This window comes from Morchella importuna (genome assembly GCF_003444635.1).
Source record: "Morchella importuna strain M04M26 chromosome Unknown Morimp01GS002, whole genome shotgun sequence".
Classification (NCBI taxonomy): domain Eukaryota; kingdom Fungi; phylum Ascomycota; class Pezizomycetes; order Pezizales; family Morchellaceae; genus Morchella; species Morchella importuna.
In genome coordinates, this window is record NW_025763399.1 from 1,040,075 (window position 1) to 1,057,761 (window position 17,687).

At 46.1% G+C, this 17,687-nt stretch overlaps 4 protein-coding genes across 4 annotated transcripts; 1 reads left to right on the plus strand and 3 right to left on the minus strand.

Moving 5' to 3' along the window:
* Positions 1-413: 413 nt before the first annotated feature.
* LAJ45_01173 (uncharacterized protein) lies at positions 414-2,288 on the minus strand (the record flags this gene model as incomplete). Its single annotated transcript, XM_046110771.1, has 1 exon — positions 414-2,288. The coding sequence occupies one exon, from the start codon at positions 2,286-2,288 to the stop codon at positions 414-416; it is 1,875 nt and encodes a 624-aa protein (XP_045975949.1).
* Positions 2,289-4,724: 2,436 nt separating this feature from the next.
* LAJ45_01174 (uncharacterized protein) lies at positions 4,725-5,015 on the minus strand (the record flags this gene model as incomplete). The annotated part of the gene is made up of 1 exon (XM_046110772.1): positions 4,725-5,015. One exon carries the CDS (start codon positions 5,013-5,015, stop codon positions 4,725-4,727), a length of 291 nt encoding a protein of 96 aa, XP_045975950.1.
* Positions 5,016-6,669: 1,654 nt separating this feature from the next.
* Positions 6,670-8,284, plus strand: LAJ45_01175 (uncharacterized protein; the record flags this gene model as incomplete). The annotated part of the gene is made up of 2 exons (XM_046110773.1): positions 6,670-7,833; positions 7,886-8,284. The coding sequence occupies 2 exons, from the start codon at positions 6,670-6,672 to the stop codon at positions 8,282-8,284; spliced, it is 1,563 nt and encodes a 520-aa protein (XP_045975951.1).
* A 2,451-nt stretch (positions 8,285-10,735) lies between these two features.
* Positions 10,736-11,191, minus strand: LAJ45_01176 (uncharacterized protein; the record flags this gene model as incomplete). The annotated part of the gene is made up of 4 exons (XM_046110774.1): positions 10,736-10,788; positions 10,850-10,959; positions 11,012-11,031; positions 11,105-11,191. 4 exons carry the CDS (start codon positions 11,189-11,191, stop codon positions 10,736-10,738), a joined length of 270 nt encoding a protein of 89 aa, XP_045975952.1.
* Positions 11,192-17,687: the final 6,496 nt, after the last annotated feature.

Genomic DNA, 17,687 nt, shown 5'->3' on the forward strand with positions numbered 1-17,687 from the left:
TCTGAACCAGTAACTCATGGTTTACGGTTCACATTATAATTCTGATTCGATGGGTAACATTAGAGAGAAGGCTATGTAAAAAACAATAATATTTTGACTTTACTCCTTTCATGACTCTGACTAGCTACAGAGATGAAGATACCCCTTCCCGAAACCAATACCCTTGGGAACAAGACTTCTGATGTTACTGATATATTTCCATCTTTATAGCTGTATACAGGAGTACTAAACTCTGAGTAATAATAGTAAATTTCCTTTTTAAAAAATACTATTCTACTCATTACAGCGGAACCCAACTAGTCAACCCCCCACAAACGAGATCAACGGATTTCCTTCCACCTGTTGATAGCAAACTGTTAGTCCAATTCATGCCGAAATATTCCAAAGAAGAGAGAACTGAAGCGGAAACAAACCTAAATCGCAACCCAAACAGCTCTGAGAAAGAGACCAAGCAACCCCCAAATGGTGTACTCGAATAGCATAGAGATTGCACTCCTCGGAGAGACGCCATTCCCACCCCCGCGTTCATGAACATTGGCACGGCTCTTCGATCCCCCACCGAGCTGCAGGCCAAGAAGAACAACCAGATGCATCCCAACAACGGAGAAATAAAACAGCTTCCAGAAGAAGCGCGTGTTGAAGTTACTGGTAAGGAACCGGTGACTGAGGCCTCGGATATCGTCAAGGTGGCTGACAATCACCGGCTTCACGATGCCAGTAATTCCTCTAACCAGGCTACGGAGGAACCTGACCGGCAGAGACGTCCAGATTGCGTTGAGAATGCTGACAAGAGAGAGATAGACCGCCGATTTTGGGATGCCGCTGATGAAGGATTTGACCCAGTCATACTGGATGGGGTAGTCACGCTCGAGAGCCAACACGATAGGTTGGACCCAACTCTCCTTGACCCACCAGTAAAATCCGTACCAGGTGTACCGTGCGAACCAGTTTCCAACGTCCTCATCCCAGCAGATCCTTGCCGCGAGGATGCTGTATGCACTGCACCATAACTTGGCGGGGACACAGTCCATTGCTGTGCGGCCAGCATTGTCACGGATGGTCCAGTCGATACCGTTCTTAAGCAGGGCCTCAAAAGTCTCGAGGTCCTTGACGCAAGTTGCTTTGAGGGCTGCCAGGTGGAGAGAAGAGCAGCCGGCGGAGTCGAGTGTGTTGATCATGCCCACGTTCTGTCCACAGAGGACCTTGACGATATTTCCAGCCAGATTGGAGGCTGCCACATGAATGACTGCAGTGTTGCGGGGCCCGTAGACGGTGTTGAGGTCGATTCCGTATTGGCAGAGAAGTGTCACCATCTCCAACCTTGTCTTTGCGGCACCCTCGACGGTGATGGGAGGAAGTTTGAACTTAGGATGTTTGGCGCCGTTGATCATCAGATATTCCATATATTTGTGGCCTTTGAATCCCACCGCGCGCTCCAATGTGGACAACCTCCTGCCATTAGTCCCCGTGTGTACCGGCTCAGCTCCAGCACGGAGCAACAGCCTCAGAGCCTCAGCGTATCCACAGTCAACTGCGATGTCGAGCAGACAGCCAAACCGGGGCCCATGGTGAGTGTGCACATCGGCTCCTGCGCCAAGGAGCAGGCGAATGATATCGATATGGCCACGAGTGGTGGCAACCGATAGTGGCGTGCGGTCATTCCAGTCAACCTCGTCGATGTCAGCGTTACAGGCCATCAGCATCTGAACAATGCCGCTGTAACCACCATCACTTGCCAAAATGAGGGCCGTTTCGTTGCTGCCCATCGTGCGGATGTTCGTGTAACCGTACTCAGTGAGGAGCAGCCACACGATTTCTTCGTGACCTTTGTGGCAGGCGGAGAGCAGCGGGTTGAAGCCCCTGTAGGTCCGAATAGTGTGGCTTTCGTTGTCCTTGAAGATGTTGAAGCACGAGACACAGCCAATATCGGCAGCCCAGGTCATGAGGGGTGTCATCAATTCGCGGGAGGCTTGTTTGTAGAGTGCTAATTTGACGAGATCGAGAATATCGATGGAGGGGCGCAAGGTGTGGATTAGGGCATGAATCGACTCAGATTCCATATTAAGAGCCATTTGAAGGTAAATCTCATGGGGTAATTTGGAGAGTGCATGGCGCGATGTATGATTGTTGTTGATCATTGTCCATTGGTTTACAGATAACTCTTTACCAAGAGAACGGATCAGGTTCCTCAATGACGGATGGTCAAGCTTCTCGACGATGTTTTGTAGTATCCCGACTGGGAGCGAAGCAAGAGCCGATATACTCTCTCTCTCCATTTCTGTAGCCATTTTGGAACAATATGATTGGGTTGGTGAGTCTTTATTTTACTTGGTTCTACTTTTTAACTTATCTTCAGGCAGTTAGTAAATTATTATCTTCTTACTTATAGAATACCCATGAGGGAAGAGTGATTATTAAATACCAACTATGACTTGAGATAATATCAAGCTCCGATGTTACTTTATTCCGCTGCTTTCACAACAATTAAACTTTCAAGTAAAGGGGTGAACTAGTAGTCTCTTGAATGTTGAACGTCGATGAACAGTGCACAACTAGATTGACAATACCACAGCAATTCACAATTTTTATTTCTTTACTGACTCTGAGATGCTTCTCAAGCTTCTAGATCTGAAACAGAGATTTTATTGTGTGGAGTTGAGGTTGTGAGAAATTGTGGCGGATGAGAGGATGTTGGTGTTGACTGTTGCGTGGCGGTGCGGTGCGGGGCGGGAATTCTCGCTATATAAACCCCCCAAGAAAGCGCAAAACAAAAGTTGCCTACCACTTACACCGCAGGTCACATGACTGCCTCATTGCTTTGGACAGCTTAGCTGCGGGCTCAGCAACATAGAATCAGACACCTCCGCCGGCGTGGATACCTTATCTAGATAGCGATCAAAGGTTAAAGATTAGTGGCAGGAGTGAGGACAGTTTCCCTCGCCGCATTGCGCTCCTCCATAACCAGCGACAGACCTGAGCTGACACAGGACGGAGGTAAGTACAGGCCCCCGATCCATCTACAGAGATGACCGGCGAGAGACCCTTAGCTATCACGCCAAAGTCCCACCTCTATTTCTCTTACACATTGAAAACATTGACCATCAGTAAGCTCCGCAATGCGTCAACACATAGCTTTCTACGCATATACTCTACAACACGTCTATGAACGTTCACAGAGCTTACCGTGAACCCGACAGATAAACCCAAGACACCCCCGACGGGAGTAAAGAGAAAGGCCCGCAACATCAAGCAGCGAGATTGACAATGCTCCCCTACCACTATTTCCACACACAAAACAAGCCCATAAACCAGTCTCCCCTTACACTTATGCTTCTTCGGCTTCCACAAACCCACCGCCCCCGTCCACCCCGCCGATACCGACGTATTAGCCGGCAATCATTTAAACCCTTAATTCCTCCAGGCTAACCCAGAGGAAAACTAAGAAGAACACGGCTAACCCTTATGCGCCACACAATCTTTAAATCTCAAGCTTATTCCTTTTTCTTTCTCTACCAAAAATTCGATCACGAGAGGAAGTAGCAAGCAGCGACCGCGAGTGATAGTTCATGAGCCCACTGCCATTCGCGGACATGCACGCTTATGTCAGTAGGGAGACAGGGATCCAAATATTTACGCACCGTTGCCAAGGAGGATCTTGACGATCTTGTGCGACCAGGGTCGAAGCGCTAAACCTGAACAGGTCCTAGGGTGAGACAGTTCCCAAGTACTAGTAGACACGCTCAGCAACCGCACACGGTTCAAGAAGACGTACAAAGTCAATCGGCCAAAGCCAGTATAAGGGGTGATGAAGTTCCCAATTTATTTCACGAATTACTATTATAAGAGAAAAAGAAGAGATGAAAGCTTGCTACAAAATTACGGAAGGCACTATAGGGACTTAATATGACACTTCCGACTACTACCCCTCACCTCTGGTTTGAACCCAGGGAATATGTGCATTTCAGTTGGATCTTCGAGGTCGGTGTCGTCTTGCATTAGGTGCTATCATATGGCTGACTGCAGAGAAAGGTGTCATTTTAGACCTTTCCCGTAGGTCTTAATCTTGGTACCTCCATGCCTCTTCAGCTCATGGAGCATTGGACGTACTTTATGACGGTACCAGTAGCTAAAGAGATCACTCCAGATCTAACAAGGCACTCTCGTTTCATCGAGCTATTTATCACCAACCTAGACGATGCAGGAAGGAATTTGACTACATAGACATGGCGACACCCCCGGGCTTCCCTCCTCGATCTTCGGTCATATTTCATGGCACAACTACTTGTTTATTCGTTTAAAGCATACTAGATCGAGCTTTATGAACATATTTATGAATGGTATGGGTAAGGAGGTAGTTTGCCGGAGGTACAAAGAATCCCGAACGTTTGGCTTCGTGCATGTAGTATCCTGGAAGGACATGTATTCCTACATATAGATTTGATCGGCATCGTGCTACAAGTGGTACTTAATTCACATAGGCCCCGTGAATATGATCGAGTACGCGCAGTATAGAGTGAAGTTTTATTGCCGTCTGCTGAATAACGCGGGGATTGGTATCCAAAGCAATGTTAAGCTAAAGTGTGAAGGTAAATATCTCAAACACTGACATAACAACCCTCCTCAACTCCTACTGGACCTAGTTTACTCATTATTCCTATCCTGTAGACACGTCAGTCCCAATTCCTTCATACGCAGTATAAAATGTACATACACTCTTACTTCCTCTAACAGGCATACCGCCGAACCCTCTCCATCTGCACCATCATCTCCTCCACCTGTTCTAACACCTCCGTAGTTAGACGCTGGGCATTGTCCAGCGTACGTCTCGCGCGCTGCAAGCTCGCCCTGAGTGCCACGACATCTTGGAAGAATTCCTGTGTGTGCCCCCCGATTTTCAGAATTCCGTTCGCTTCCTGGACGACCTGAGAGAGGACACAGATCTCCTCTACCAGTACTGTGATGTCTTTGTGTTGCCGGGAAAGAAGGGCCATGAGGGCCTTGACCTCGTTTCGCATTTTGGTTGGAAGGTATTGACCGGCTACAGCCGGTGGTTGAGGCTGTCCATTGGGCAATTGGGATGACATGAATCGGTAGGTATGATGAGCTTGTTATGGCGGGGTGTCTCTCGTTGGAAGCATGTGGATAGGAGGTTTGAGCACGCAGTTGATCATAGGTGAGGTGTAATATGTGTTGGGGGAGTCTGAAACATCAGATGGTTGTTATGGGCTCTCGTGCACTAAGACTACCACTCGAAGATCCTTTCCCCCCTCCATTCCAATGTTTATCTGGGCGATCACCCATCTTCAGACACGAGTTTTGGGTAACATAGATAGTTTGTCCTCATTTCTAAGTCCAATCCCAATTGAATACATGTGTGTAAACGCCTGTCCTCTCATTATTTGGCGGCATGAGACTCGGCAAGGTGAGAGTTTGGTGATGGGCACGAGACAAAACATGACCAGACTTTATCTCAAAAGACAAGACGGGACCACGGCAAATACAAGATGTAAAGTGTCGAGAAGATCGCATAAAAATTCCCGGACTTTATTTCTAATCTATAAATATGTTTATTTTATTAATTACGGCCATGAGTTTAAACTAATCAGTTAAAAAAGTAAAAAAACAACAACATGAGTTTGAACAAATAACCCTAACCCTGCCTAAAGCGTCTCAGCAGTTTTTATTCCGACCGTGCGTTTGGGTTGGTAACCCTGACCGTTCTGGAAATTCTCACTTTGAAGGCACTTATGTCGTATCAAACGGATAATATCAGTAGTTACAAAGTTCCGAGATTAAGGCAGGACCAACCCTTAGATATTGGAATTCCAAAACATGAACTCTAATAGTACAAGATGAGACGAGACTATTCTCTAATCTCGTCTGGTCAGACTCGTCTTGTGTTGTGCCCATCACTGCATTACATCTACTTTTATACTACACTGTACAGTAATCTTATTGTTTAACGTGACTCGTCTCAGTAAGGCCATACTAGCTAGAATATGCTGTTTACTTACCAGCTGCAGGACGATGAGGACCCAAATGCGTTCCATGGGATCGTATCTATATGTAAAAAGGAAAGACATACAGGAATATAGATAGATGTATACTGTACATGATATTCTCGCTCACGCCTTTAATCTCTCTATATATGCTATTGATAGTAGTGCTCTTGCGCACAGACATCAACAAAAATCCCGCCAAAATCCCTGCTCATCATCCCAGCAAAGGAATAAGGTTTGAGCAAGCTTGAGTATCTAGAATACTATGAGTGAGTGCATTCTTATCGCATCTGATTAGGGTTGTTAAAATTGAATCCAATTTTCACGGGCCAAGATTAGCGCAGTCTACCCCACACACTCTGGTTCGCTACCATGCATGTTATCATCCGAGTAACTTCTATTCCGAGAAATAATTCATCTAAAACCACCATCTCGTCAACCAATCAACTGGACGAGTTGGGCTCTAATCGGAGGGTGTCTTGTGTCTCAAGGTCTTTAAATCTTTCGTAGATAATCGGTTTAAATTTTGCTCGTCACACCCTCTCATCAATCATCTCTTATCAATTCAGTTGTGTATCCATAGTATGTCATGAAGGACGATGTCTTGTGAAGTTTTTTTCTAACTACCTCCGATAGATCTGGACAAAATTTGATAAAGATTTGATTCAAGATGGCAAAATATAAGAATACCTATCAATCGGTAGACCGGAGTGATTATAGTGAGGGAGAATCTTCTAGATCAACGAGAAGTCTCCACGAAACAACGGATGAAATGCCAGACGATAACTGGCTCCCGCGTCTTCCATTGAGACGTCCGTATAACCCATCACTTCCCCTAGTACCCTGGGTCACTGCCAATTCATCAATGGACCTTCCAGAGCTTCAAGCCTCCACTGGGTTACTTTTTGCAAAGATCTGCAGATACTCCATCACCCCCGAAATGAAACAGGCCATGCATGTTTTCGATGCCGTTATCGACTTGTCGAGGACTCTGATGAAGCACTATGATGTCCTTTTCAAGCTTAGTCTTCCGGATTTGGATGGCCCCGTGAAGCCCACTAAGGATTTGCCTCTGCTGATCAACTCCTTCCTGCCAAGCCTGCTCATCATGAGCGAGCTCGCATACACATATCTCCTCCAGCAACGCTCAAGCCGCACCGACGGGAGGATCACTCCTCTAGAGCTCTTCATTATTGCAACGGGCTTGCAAATAATCAGGAAAAAGATCTACCCTTATCTGCGCATCTCCGTAAACCTCCTTTACGCGGTGGAGCATTCAGCCAATGAGCGGAACCGCTCGTATAACTTTAGACAACTCTGGCTCCTTTCCTATGAATCGAAGGTCCAGTTGGATATGCCATGGAGCGAGTTACAAGCATTTAAGGAGGAGATGCTGGATCGCCCAATTATTGTTAGACCCGAAAAGCAAAACTTGAAACGCGGTTATCAAATCTGGCAAGCACCTCACCTCTGTGTCAATTGTCCGCCTCAGACACTTCCGGCGTTACTGGACAGCTTGGATGATTCGTTGAATATCATGTTCGACCATGTTCGTCCATACTACCTGTTCTCGGGCGGACTGGATGATAACCCATTCCTTAGACTCCCGGAGCTCCCTTCCGGATGTCGTCCGCCAACAGTGTACAACCACGCACATTGTTACCACCAGGAGATGCTCGAAGGCTTATCCGATGACTGGTATCCCACTCGGCTCGATGGTGGACGAAACGGCCACCCTCACGAAAGACCAGATCTTCATGGACGTGTTGCAGGATGTATCGGAGGTCCGACTTGGTTCCACCCTCTTCACTTTGGGATCCAACCTATGCCATATGTAAGCTTTCATCTAGTATGACTTTTTGCTGAAAAGGGACTGACTGATGCAGCGTAAAAAGATTCTGAACGTCGGTCATAGCGCCCCCACTACCGCTATCAATTCAGAGTGTGTCGCGCCTGTCCAGCCTGACGACCCTCTACGCGATACGGGGGTTCTTGAGCGTAGTTTGTCTAGAAACCTCCCAACAGTTATGAATAGAGCGCGTAAGTGGATGACTACACTTCATTACGGACATCCTGCAATTGCGACCTATTATCCGGAACCCACCAACGAGGGCGCAGGTACGGTGGTCGGTGGTAGTAGCAACTCTACTGCGAGCAATAGGGTCGACAATTTATCAACTAAGGTTGCTTTGTCGGCGGTTCTTGGCGATTACCCTCCTCCCCGTGCGGAAAGGTTGAGGCTGAGGCATGTCAAGAGTCGCAGACGTGCATCTGGGGGGAGGTAAGGGAGGGCACTGCGATAATGACGAGGGCCGGGAATACTAGTACTCTGGTCGCGAATTTTAGTTTTACCTGGGAGGAATGGGGCGGTGATTGTGTGAAGATGTGGACCTCTTTTGTTGATGTTGTTTGCTTGTCTTGTGGTTTGAAGGACTTGATTGAGAAATTATTTTGCTTTTTCGGAGACACCATCTGGTGCAATGAAGGGGTCACTGTTAGAATGGGTGACGTGGGAATATAAATGAAAGTAGCTGATTGAACATGTCTTGTTGAACGTATACACCGAGATTTGTGTCTCGCGAAAGGTGTTCCTTGAAAGAAGAGATAAAAATACATTGCTTTAGCCTTAATTTGCGCTCAAAAAAAACAAAAGAAATGCATGCTCCCGATCGCGGGGGTTTTATCGGTGACATGGTACTTCGTGGGCGAGGAGTTTACCTAGCCCGCATGGCCACGATCGGATAAGTGTCAACCTAAAGAGTACGTATAGGTATCAAAACGGTATGAAGAGAACAACCCCAAAGGTAAATGACAACAGATGATGAAATACATGTAGGTTTACCACATCATCCTTACGAATTCAAGGTCATTTGGGTAGCTAGAACACTGGGTAGATGGAAGTGATATTTTATGATTCACCAAACACATACATGTATGTACAGCCACTCAGCAAAAGTGTTCGTGATATAGTTTTAATATCGGTGCGCAGTGTGGCGCACCCATAATACTGATGCTATTAAAGTTGAGATTCAAAACAACGAGAAATATATAATATGGTTCGTGACTATATATACAAAGAGCATAGGTCATTGATCTTATTCTTCATTAACTTGGGCGCCATTGGTCACTGGGAAGGTCTTCTCTTGGGGGTTCTTGATGGCCCACCGCGGTTACATATGGGGAGGTGTCTCACTCCGAAATCGGAATCACGAACACTTTTGCAAGAGTGGCTGTATATACCCCTTCGTCTGTCGACCAAATACTGCAGCCCAAAAAAAGCAAATCTTGTGTGGCCTTACTAACGCATCTCGTTACCTCCCATATATATCAAATAACAGATCTCCCATACAAATTTGATTTCTCTAGTATAGGGGAGTAGCAATTGAGAAATGAAGGGATAGATTGAGAATGCACAAAATCAAAAAGAATCACAACGTCCGAAGTGCTAACGGTAGATATATTTCCTAACATTGAATATAGTAGGTATTTGCGTGAGTGAGTGATTAGTCTCGATGCGCCTCCCCCCACTTAGCTAACAATGTCTACTCAATGCTCGGCGCGTTCATTCTCTGAACTAGGTCCCATATCTGTGCCTTCCTCAACCTCCTCCCCATCTTGTCCAGCCTTTTCTTTATCTTCCTCTTATTTTTAACGTCGTTCTAGTAAACCTTATTTTCATCTTCTCCAGTTTCGTCACCAGTTCCTTCTTATATCCTGCTATTTCGTGCTCTACCATTTGCTTATCCCCACCCTGCTTGCTCTCCTCCCCCTCCTTCATCACCTCCCCCTGCCTCCTCCTTTTTTGTTTTGACCTTCATATCCCCTCCATGAAACATCTTCGCCACCCGCCATGTGGACATTTTCCGCTTCTTGGGTGGAAAGATTGTCCTTCCAATCGTGTCGATGATAGACACACTAAAATTGGCATTGTTTGGACTTGACCGTTCTTTTCACGGTTTCATGAATTTACTACCGGCGAATGTATTGGCTATGGCCTCTAATTTGGAGTACACACATTACGGTGATCGAACTCACTCTCATCTTCACAGCTGTCGGTGGTACCAATCTTCAGTCTCCCCCGGTCGCTACCCCGATCTCTCTTTTTTTTTCTGTTATCGAGGAAAACCTTGGAGACTGCTTTGTTGTTTCCTTTCCACTATTCCTGTACTTCCGTGGTGAAGATCTCCGCCCCCATTAAGTTGATGCTGGGACTCGTGGGCAAAGCGGACTGTACACCGGTGATTCCGGAGGTGTAAGGTGTACACCAGGCACTGGTGGCAAACTCAGAGCGGCCGAGTAATTAGGTTGAAAGGTACCAGGATCGTCTCTACTCATCGGAGGTGTGAAAATAGCTCTACCATCCCGTCTAACAGCGTCTCTCTCAAACAACACATTTCCGCGGGGCTTGTGGACATTGTGGTGGTTGGTGTGGTCTTGCTCGTTGACGCCTAGATTTGTAGTTGTGTTGTATCTCGAGGCATATTGTGTAGATAACCTCCCCCGGGGGGGCATCAACAACTTTGGCCATTTCTTTTGGCTGATTTTTTATTTATCCTGCCGCGTATCATGCGCAGGATGCTTCATTTGGAGTATCCGGATATATTGAGCCCCTTGACCCCTTCGTTCCTTTCTATCGAAATCTTTCGTTCGCGCGGGCCCCGGTCCCTCAGTCCTACTACCGCTCATCTTCTCCTGAGCCATACCAATACCATATAGCAAACTATCGATCATTCACTTCAGAACCAGATCCATATAATTGAAGCTGATCGGTAAAGACCACTGAGCTTTACTGCAGCTTATATCATTAGTTATTAGGGGAGATCAAAGTTTGAACAATCTAAAGGACATACACTGTGCTCTCAGCCTGGTCTCCATCAGTCTCCGGAGGAGTAAATTTAATTTTGTTAAGCCTTTTGACTTCATGGCCTTTTGATGGTGTTGCCACATGATGAGGTCAGCCCTAAAAGATCTTTTAGTAAGCGATTCCAACATATTAGGAAATAGAGATATACCTATTACTTATGATCTCAGTCTAGATGCCAAACGTTGAGTTGTCTTTGGCATTTGTTCAAGGTCTGTCAATGTGTCTTTGTCATCTTTCTCACTTGGTAGTCACCCTCTCCCTCGCTCTTTTGCCAACCCAAGAATGCCCCGTCAAACTCCCGAATAATGTTAAATGCCCAGTAGTTCATTGCCCTTTTCTAAGCCTTATCTAATCCCCCTGATGACCCCACAGCTTCCCCCAGACCCCACAGTTTCCCTCAGAATCAGCTCACAATTTAGTGACCAGTATTCCACCCCTCAGAATCGGTTCACGATGTGTGAACCAGTACTCTCTCAGGCAGAATCGGTTCCTAACTTGGAAGCCAGTATTCGATCCCTCAGAATCGGTTCGCAATTTGTAAACCAGTATTCTTTCCCCCTGATGACCCCACATATTCCCTCGAAATCTCCCACTTCTCTTGCACGGAAAACAAGAGTGAGGGGATTGATCCGGTTGATGTGTTGAAAAAGATCAACCCATCAACCGCTCTCCCACCCCACCCCCGCCTCAATGCAACGGTGGACGACAAGCAGGTTACCGAATCGAGCTCGCTCGTTCTTAAACGCACTTTAATTCTTGCAACCCTATGCACAAATCGGGAGCAGTTTCAAGCTATGGACCAATCCCCACATTCCTATTTCCCTCTTTTTTCTCTCTCTTAGGCTTTGTATTAGGCAACTCCCCACTAGGCAGGCAATATATCCGAACTTTCAACGGGACACCCAAGAACTGACGCAAGATTGAGAGAGAGAGTAAGCGAGCCCTTACGATCCAAAGGTGGTAGGGATCGCAAGGGCTTGAGCGGGCCGACCAAGCCTGTTCATGTCTCTCTCAAGGTCGGCCCTTTCCCAGGGGGAAGTAGACGTTGGCCCCCCAGGTACAGTGTTCGAATGCTTGAACACCCGATGTGAGTGGCTATGTGTGGTAGAAGCTAATGACTGAGACGGAAGTGTGCCTATTTTACCCCTTCCCAGGGGGCACTAGACGTTGGCCCCCCAGGTAGAGTGTTCGAATGTATGAACATCCGATGTGAGCGGCGAAGTGTGGTAAAAGCCAATGACTGAGACTGAAGTGTGCCTATGTCAGGGTTAGCTTCTGCACTTATAATAAAGGCATTCGAACTCACTTCTAGCACGACCAAGTGCCCAACTGGACCGACCAAGCCTATGTATGGCGTTCGCTTGGTCGGCACTTTCCCCGGAGGGCAAGAGTCGTGGCCCCCCCAGAGGGAGTATAGTTGTTATCCGTGTTTTTAATTTTTATCTTTTATTATTTCCTTCTATGGAGGGTATCGTATTTGGGGCCACTCAAGGATTTAAGGTTTCTGCGGATGGACCCGGGCCCTGGGCCCATCCACAAATTCTCCAAATCCCCTCATGACCCCAAACATTCCACCCTCCAAATGGGAGGTTAAACAATGTCCACAAACAATCGCGTCTTAGGGCTTGTTTCTGTGTAGGTTGATGTCGGGTTGTCGTTAATGAAAGAGCGATTATTTGTTATAATCGAAATAGCTTTTCCGAGACTCCGACATCTCTCGTTCCTCGCCGATAGAGGTGAGAGTGCTGTTTCGGACTGTCGAAACCATCCAATTACCTCTCGTTGATTTTTTGGATGACCCGAGGAGTGTCCCTTTCCCGCTTGGCGTGTGTACCCGGATACTCAGATGATGGAATCTTTAATCGAACGAGTGAATCAGAGGCAGGTTGATGTAAGATTCTGTTCATGAGCGGTGATCATTTTGAGACCTATGATGTATTCCATAGTAGATCCTTGATTGCGCGGTGCTTGCCACGTTGTCGTCAGACATGGTACCAGGCTGGTTATGGTTTCTTCCTTTTTCCTTCCTTTCATTTTTTCTTCTCTTTCCTTTTATTTTTTCCTTTCCGATAACAGCCGTAGGTGAGTTTCAGTTGCTGTCTGTTCCCAATCTCCACTTCAGTCGCCCATCGGAATTCTTTATACTCGAAGCTACCTCCGCAAAGTGTTGATGGCTGCTTCAATTCCGTTAGGATGTTCCTTCATTTTTCTCCCTTCTTCTCTTTTTCTCCCCCCCCCCCCCCTCCCCTCTCCTCCCTTCCTTTCTTCCCTCTTTCCTTTGTTCCGTTTTTCTTCTTTCTTCTTTCTTCCCTTTTTTTCTTTTTTCTTTTTCTTTTTTCTTCTCTTTTTTATCATTCTTTCTTCTTTTTCTTCTTTTTCTTCTTTTTCTTCTTTTCTTTTCTTCCCTTCTCTTTCCCTTCTCCTGTTCCTCTTTTTCTGTTCCCCTTTTCCTTCTTTCCTTTTATCTCTTCGTTCGTTCTTCTTTTTTTCCTCCTTATTCATCCTTCCTTTATTTTTCTCCTTTATTTTTCTCCTTTCTAATCCTTTTGTAGTGATGTATGGGTGTGTCCAATTCCTACCCGTGTACCCATGCGAGAGGATATCTGTGGCAGTCATAGCCAAAGTGGATTGGTGCAAGCTTGTACACACAGCTAGGAGTGTTTGGTTAATCCCATAGGCGCCGATATCCTCTGCGTTTGAGATTGATTGTCTTGTCCCATTTTTGGTTTCTGTCCTGCCATGCTCTTTTTGGGGAGGGCGTTAAGTTGACGGTACCCACACACGCTATCACTGAAATGGAGGTTCTGAGTAATTCTGCAAGATTGTTAGTGCTCAACTTTATGTCATGGAGTTCGTTGACTTGCCTAACCATCAAACCCCTGATTTGTTTCGTTTTCATTTTATATCTTCACTATCCCCCCCGCAAGATTCCACACGTCTTGCCATTATCTTCGCCGCACGTAGGCTACCGGTGGCTTATCGGAGGTGACTATTTAGATGGATTTCTTGTAATCAATAGTGAACTCCAATATCGTTGATTGACAGGCCGCTTCCGATTATCGTCGACCAAGCACTAGTGCAGATTTTGTTTTGTTTTCTTTGTGGTGTCGTTACTGCTCTCTTTGGAAACCATTACCGGGTGGGAGAGTCATGTTTGCCGAAGACTTCCGGCGTTATACTAGAGGTGATGATTTTGTTGGACTCCTTGCAACGGATGTGGTTTGACTCCTCCGAGATAGCTGACAAGCAGGTTGATGTCGTTCATTGCCGACTTGGAGGGCAATACTGTTTTTTCTTTTATCTGTTTTTCGTGTTCTAACCCTTCCCGTTGAGACTTCGGATTAGGGCGCGTTACCATATTCGTTGTATGACCGGCAAGCGACGGCTGATCTGGTCGAACTTGGTTGGTTGGCCAGGTCATGCTCATCGTTGGGGACAAAGGCCGTGACGCTGTTTTTCTCTCATTTTCTTTTTTGTTATGACTATTCCCGTTAAGCTTGTGGTAGAGTCTTGGGGCCATGTTCGCGGTAGCCTATCGTTGCTTAATCGGAGGTGGTGGTTTGGCTGAACCCCTTGGAATCGACATTGGCTCTGTTGCTCCATCGTAGCTGACACGAGTGTCGATTACCCAACCAATAGCCTTATGTCGCTTTTTTATTGTTATGTTTTCATATTTTAACTATTCCCTTCGAAATTTTGAATGTGGGCGCTCGATTGTATTTCGTTGTATGGTGATTTGGCTGAACCCCTTGAGATAGATGGTGGTTGGGTTGCTCCGAGATATCTGGCAGGCAGGTTGATGTTGATTATTGCCGACCAGAAACACAATGTCACTTTTTTTTCCTTTCCATTTCTCTTGTTCTTTGCCGTCCCCGGAAGACTGTTGCTATTGTACCGGAGGTGACGATTTGGCCGAACCCCTTGAAATGGACATTGGCTCTGTTGCTCCGGCATCGCTAACAAGCGGGCTAATGTTGAGTAGCCGATTAAGAACGTTATTTGTCTTTTTTTATTGTTTTGTTTTATATTTTAATTATTCTTTTGGAAATTTTGAATGTGGGCGCTCGATTGTATTCCGTTGTGTGGTGATTTGGCTGAGCCCCTTGAGAGAGATGGTGGTTTGGTTGCTCCGAGATATCTGGCAGGCGGGTTGGTTTTGAGTATTGCCGACCAAAAACACAATGTCATTTTTTCTCCCCCAGGTGACGATTTGGCTGAGTCCCTTGAGATGGATATCGGCTCTGTTGCTCCGGCGTAGCTGACCAAGAACGTTATGTCACTTTATTGATCATTCTGTTTTTCATATTTTTACCGTTCCCTTTGAAATTTTGAATGTGGGCGCTCGATCGTATTCGTTGTATGGCAGACGAGTGAGTGGTGTTCATTCGGAGACGGTGGCTTGGCTGTGCTCCTGAGACGACCGGAGATATATCTGCTCCAGCCCGCATTGTTGACTAACGAGCGGGCGTTTATTGTTGCGGACCAGGATTAAATTTGATGCTGTTTTTTTTTCTCCGTCGTTTTCTTTTTATAGTTCGACTATTCCTCCTTACCCGTGTGCTCGAGTCTTGGAATTATGCTCGCGGTAGTCTATCGGTGGTTCGATCGGAGGTGACGATTTGGCTTCCCCGAGGTGGGTTGTGATGGTTGATCGACGACGAGAACGTAAGGTATGGTGATTTCCCAGGTTCTTGCTTTGCTAATTCTTGGGATTATGCTCGCGGTAGCCTCTCGGTGTTTGATCGGAGGTGACGATTTGGTTTCCTCGAGGTGTGTTGTGATGGTTGATCGATAAGCAGAAGTTGATTATTGACGGCCGAGGAAGTAACGTATGGTGATTCCCCAGGTTCTTGCTTTGCTAATTTTTTTTTAAACTTTTTTTGTCGCCTGCGACTTTATATATTTGGTGTTTTTGGTGGACGATTCACCATTAACGTGGCGCCGGTGTAGCTAGTACCGGTGGCATGTAGGTTGGTCATGATCGGGTATTAAAGATGTAAACTAATTAATTCTGTAGGATCGTTAGTCATTGGGTCTCTAGCTCGAAGATATGTAGTTGCCTTGGAATATACTTGACAATATGTACTGGCGGGTGGTCTTTTTTTTGGCTTGTTTTTTCTTTTTAAATTTTTTTTTTTTTTTTTTCGTTTTTCGTTTTTTCTGGTGTGTTCTTATCTATGAGTAATTATTAGTTGCGCCGGCGTCCCGGTGTAGTTGGTGATAGAGTATTAAAGATTTGGTGTAGTTTTGTAAGGTGGTTGATCCCACTGTGGGTGTACTTGGTTTGGTGGCGGTGCTATTTTCCTTCCGGTATTTTTTTTCTTTCTTTTCATTTTTTTTTACGTCTCTTTCTCCTCCCTGCAGGGCGCTATTTCTTGTCGCGCCAGATAATGGTTGCTGAAGGTGTATCTTGGTTGTCGTGCTCTTGGGTTCGGCTACTAGGGTTTTCTGCTCGTCGGTTTTGTTCTTGGTGGGACGGCGCCAGGTAAAGTTGTATCGACCGGTTGTTTGGTACTTCCACGTGCGACTCGGTTGTTGTTGTTGGCCTTTGGTGCGTAGGTTGTTATCAGGCGCTGTTTCTTGTCGTGCCAGATAACAGTATTATGTATCGTATCTCGCTCTTTAATGTCGACTGCTGGTTTTTCGCTATTCGTCGATTTCGGTAGTGGTGAACGGTGGTGGCGTTTTGGTTCCTCCGGAAGGCGGGAAAGGTTGTATCAACTGGTTGCTTGGTAAGTCCGCGCTATTGGTATGGATCTTCGGTCTGTAGATTGTTCTGACTGTCATCATTTCGAAAGTTTGCGTGGTGGTCATGTCATGATACTTAGCTAGAGAGACTATCCGTTCCGATATCGTGGTTTAAGGATGCCATTTGTCGTTCCCAAGAGATAATTGTCGTTCCAAAGAGGTACTTGGTCGTTCCCAAAAGGTAATTGTCGTCGTTGCTGCGAGATGACTGCAAAAGTACCGCCTATCAATTTCGCGCCGGGCTACCAGCGTAATTGACAGTGATAATTAAGCACCTAACGTACCACCTCACAATTAGCACTCAATCTTCTCCAGGGTATTAGTTCTGTGGTCTTGATATACTTCACTCCATTCCCATAATCCTATTTTCCTCGAGGTCCTACTCGTTCAACGGTTTTTTTACTCCTCCCACTTCCTCTTATCCTCCCCATCTTGCTATTGACTGTCGTTGCCAGATAGAGGCTTATGATGGTATTACCCATCGTATCCGGCCGAACTCTTTCTCCCCATCCCGTCCTCTCGACCGTTGGTATTTGCGGTTGGTCCATATGTATCTAAACCAGTAAAGGTTTCGCCACACGCCGGATGATAATATATTAGTTATTAAGGTATTAAGGATTATACTTTACTATTAACTTCCGAATTCCAAACGCTGTATTTTGTTGATTGTTTTATAATTTTAAACTTTTTTTTGGCTTTTTAAATTTTTTGTTGTTATAATCCGCTTTGGTGTTTAATTGGCAGACTCGAGGCGTTGCACACGGTAGTATTGGCAGTGGGGGGGGTTGTGACTTTCTCCTTGGTAAATTGCTGAAATTGACGGGCGGGAAGGCGAAGTCGTTGCTGCTGACCTATTCTGCTGGTTGGTTGGTTAGCGGTGGATGGTGACGCGTGGAGCATACATGGCGAAACATAGCGAAACGTACAAAAACGGCGGCGGAAGCTCTCTGTAATCAGTAGAAGCTTTTCTCTCTCAATCTCGGGGGGTTTGTTGTCCCTACTTCGAGTTGTGATGGTGATGTGGTGGTGTCTGGGGGCATTGCAGACGAGAAGTGATGATGTTCCGGGGGGTTTGG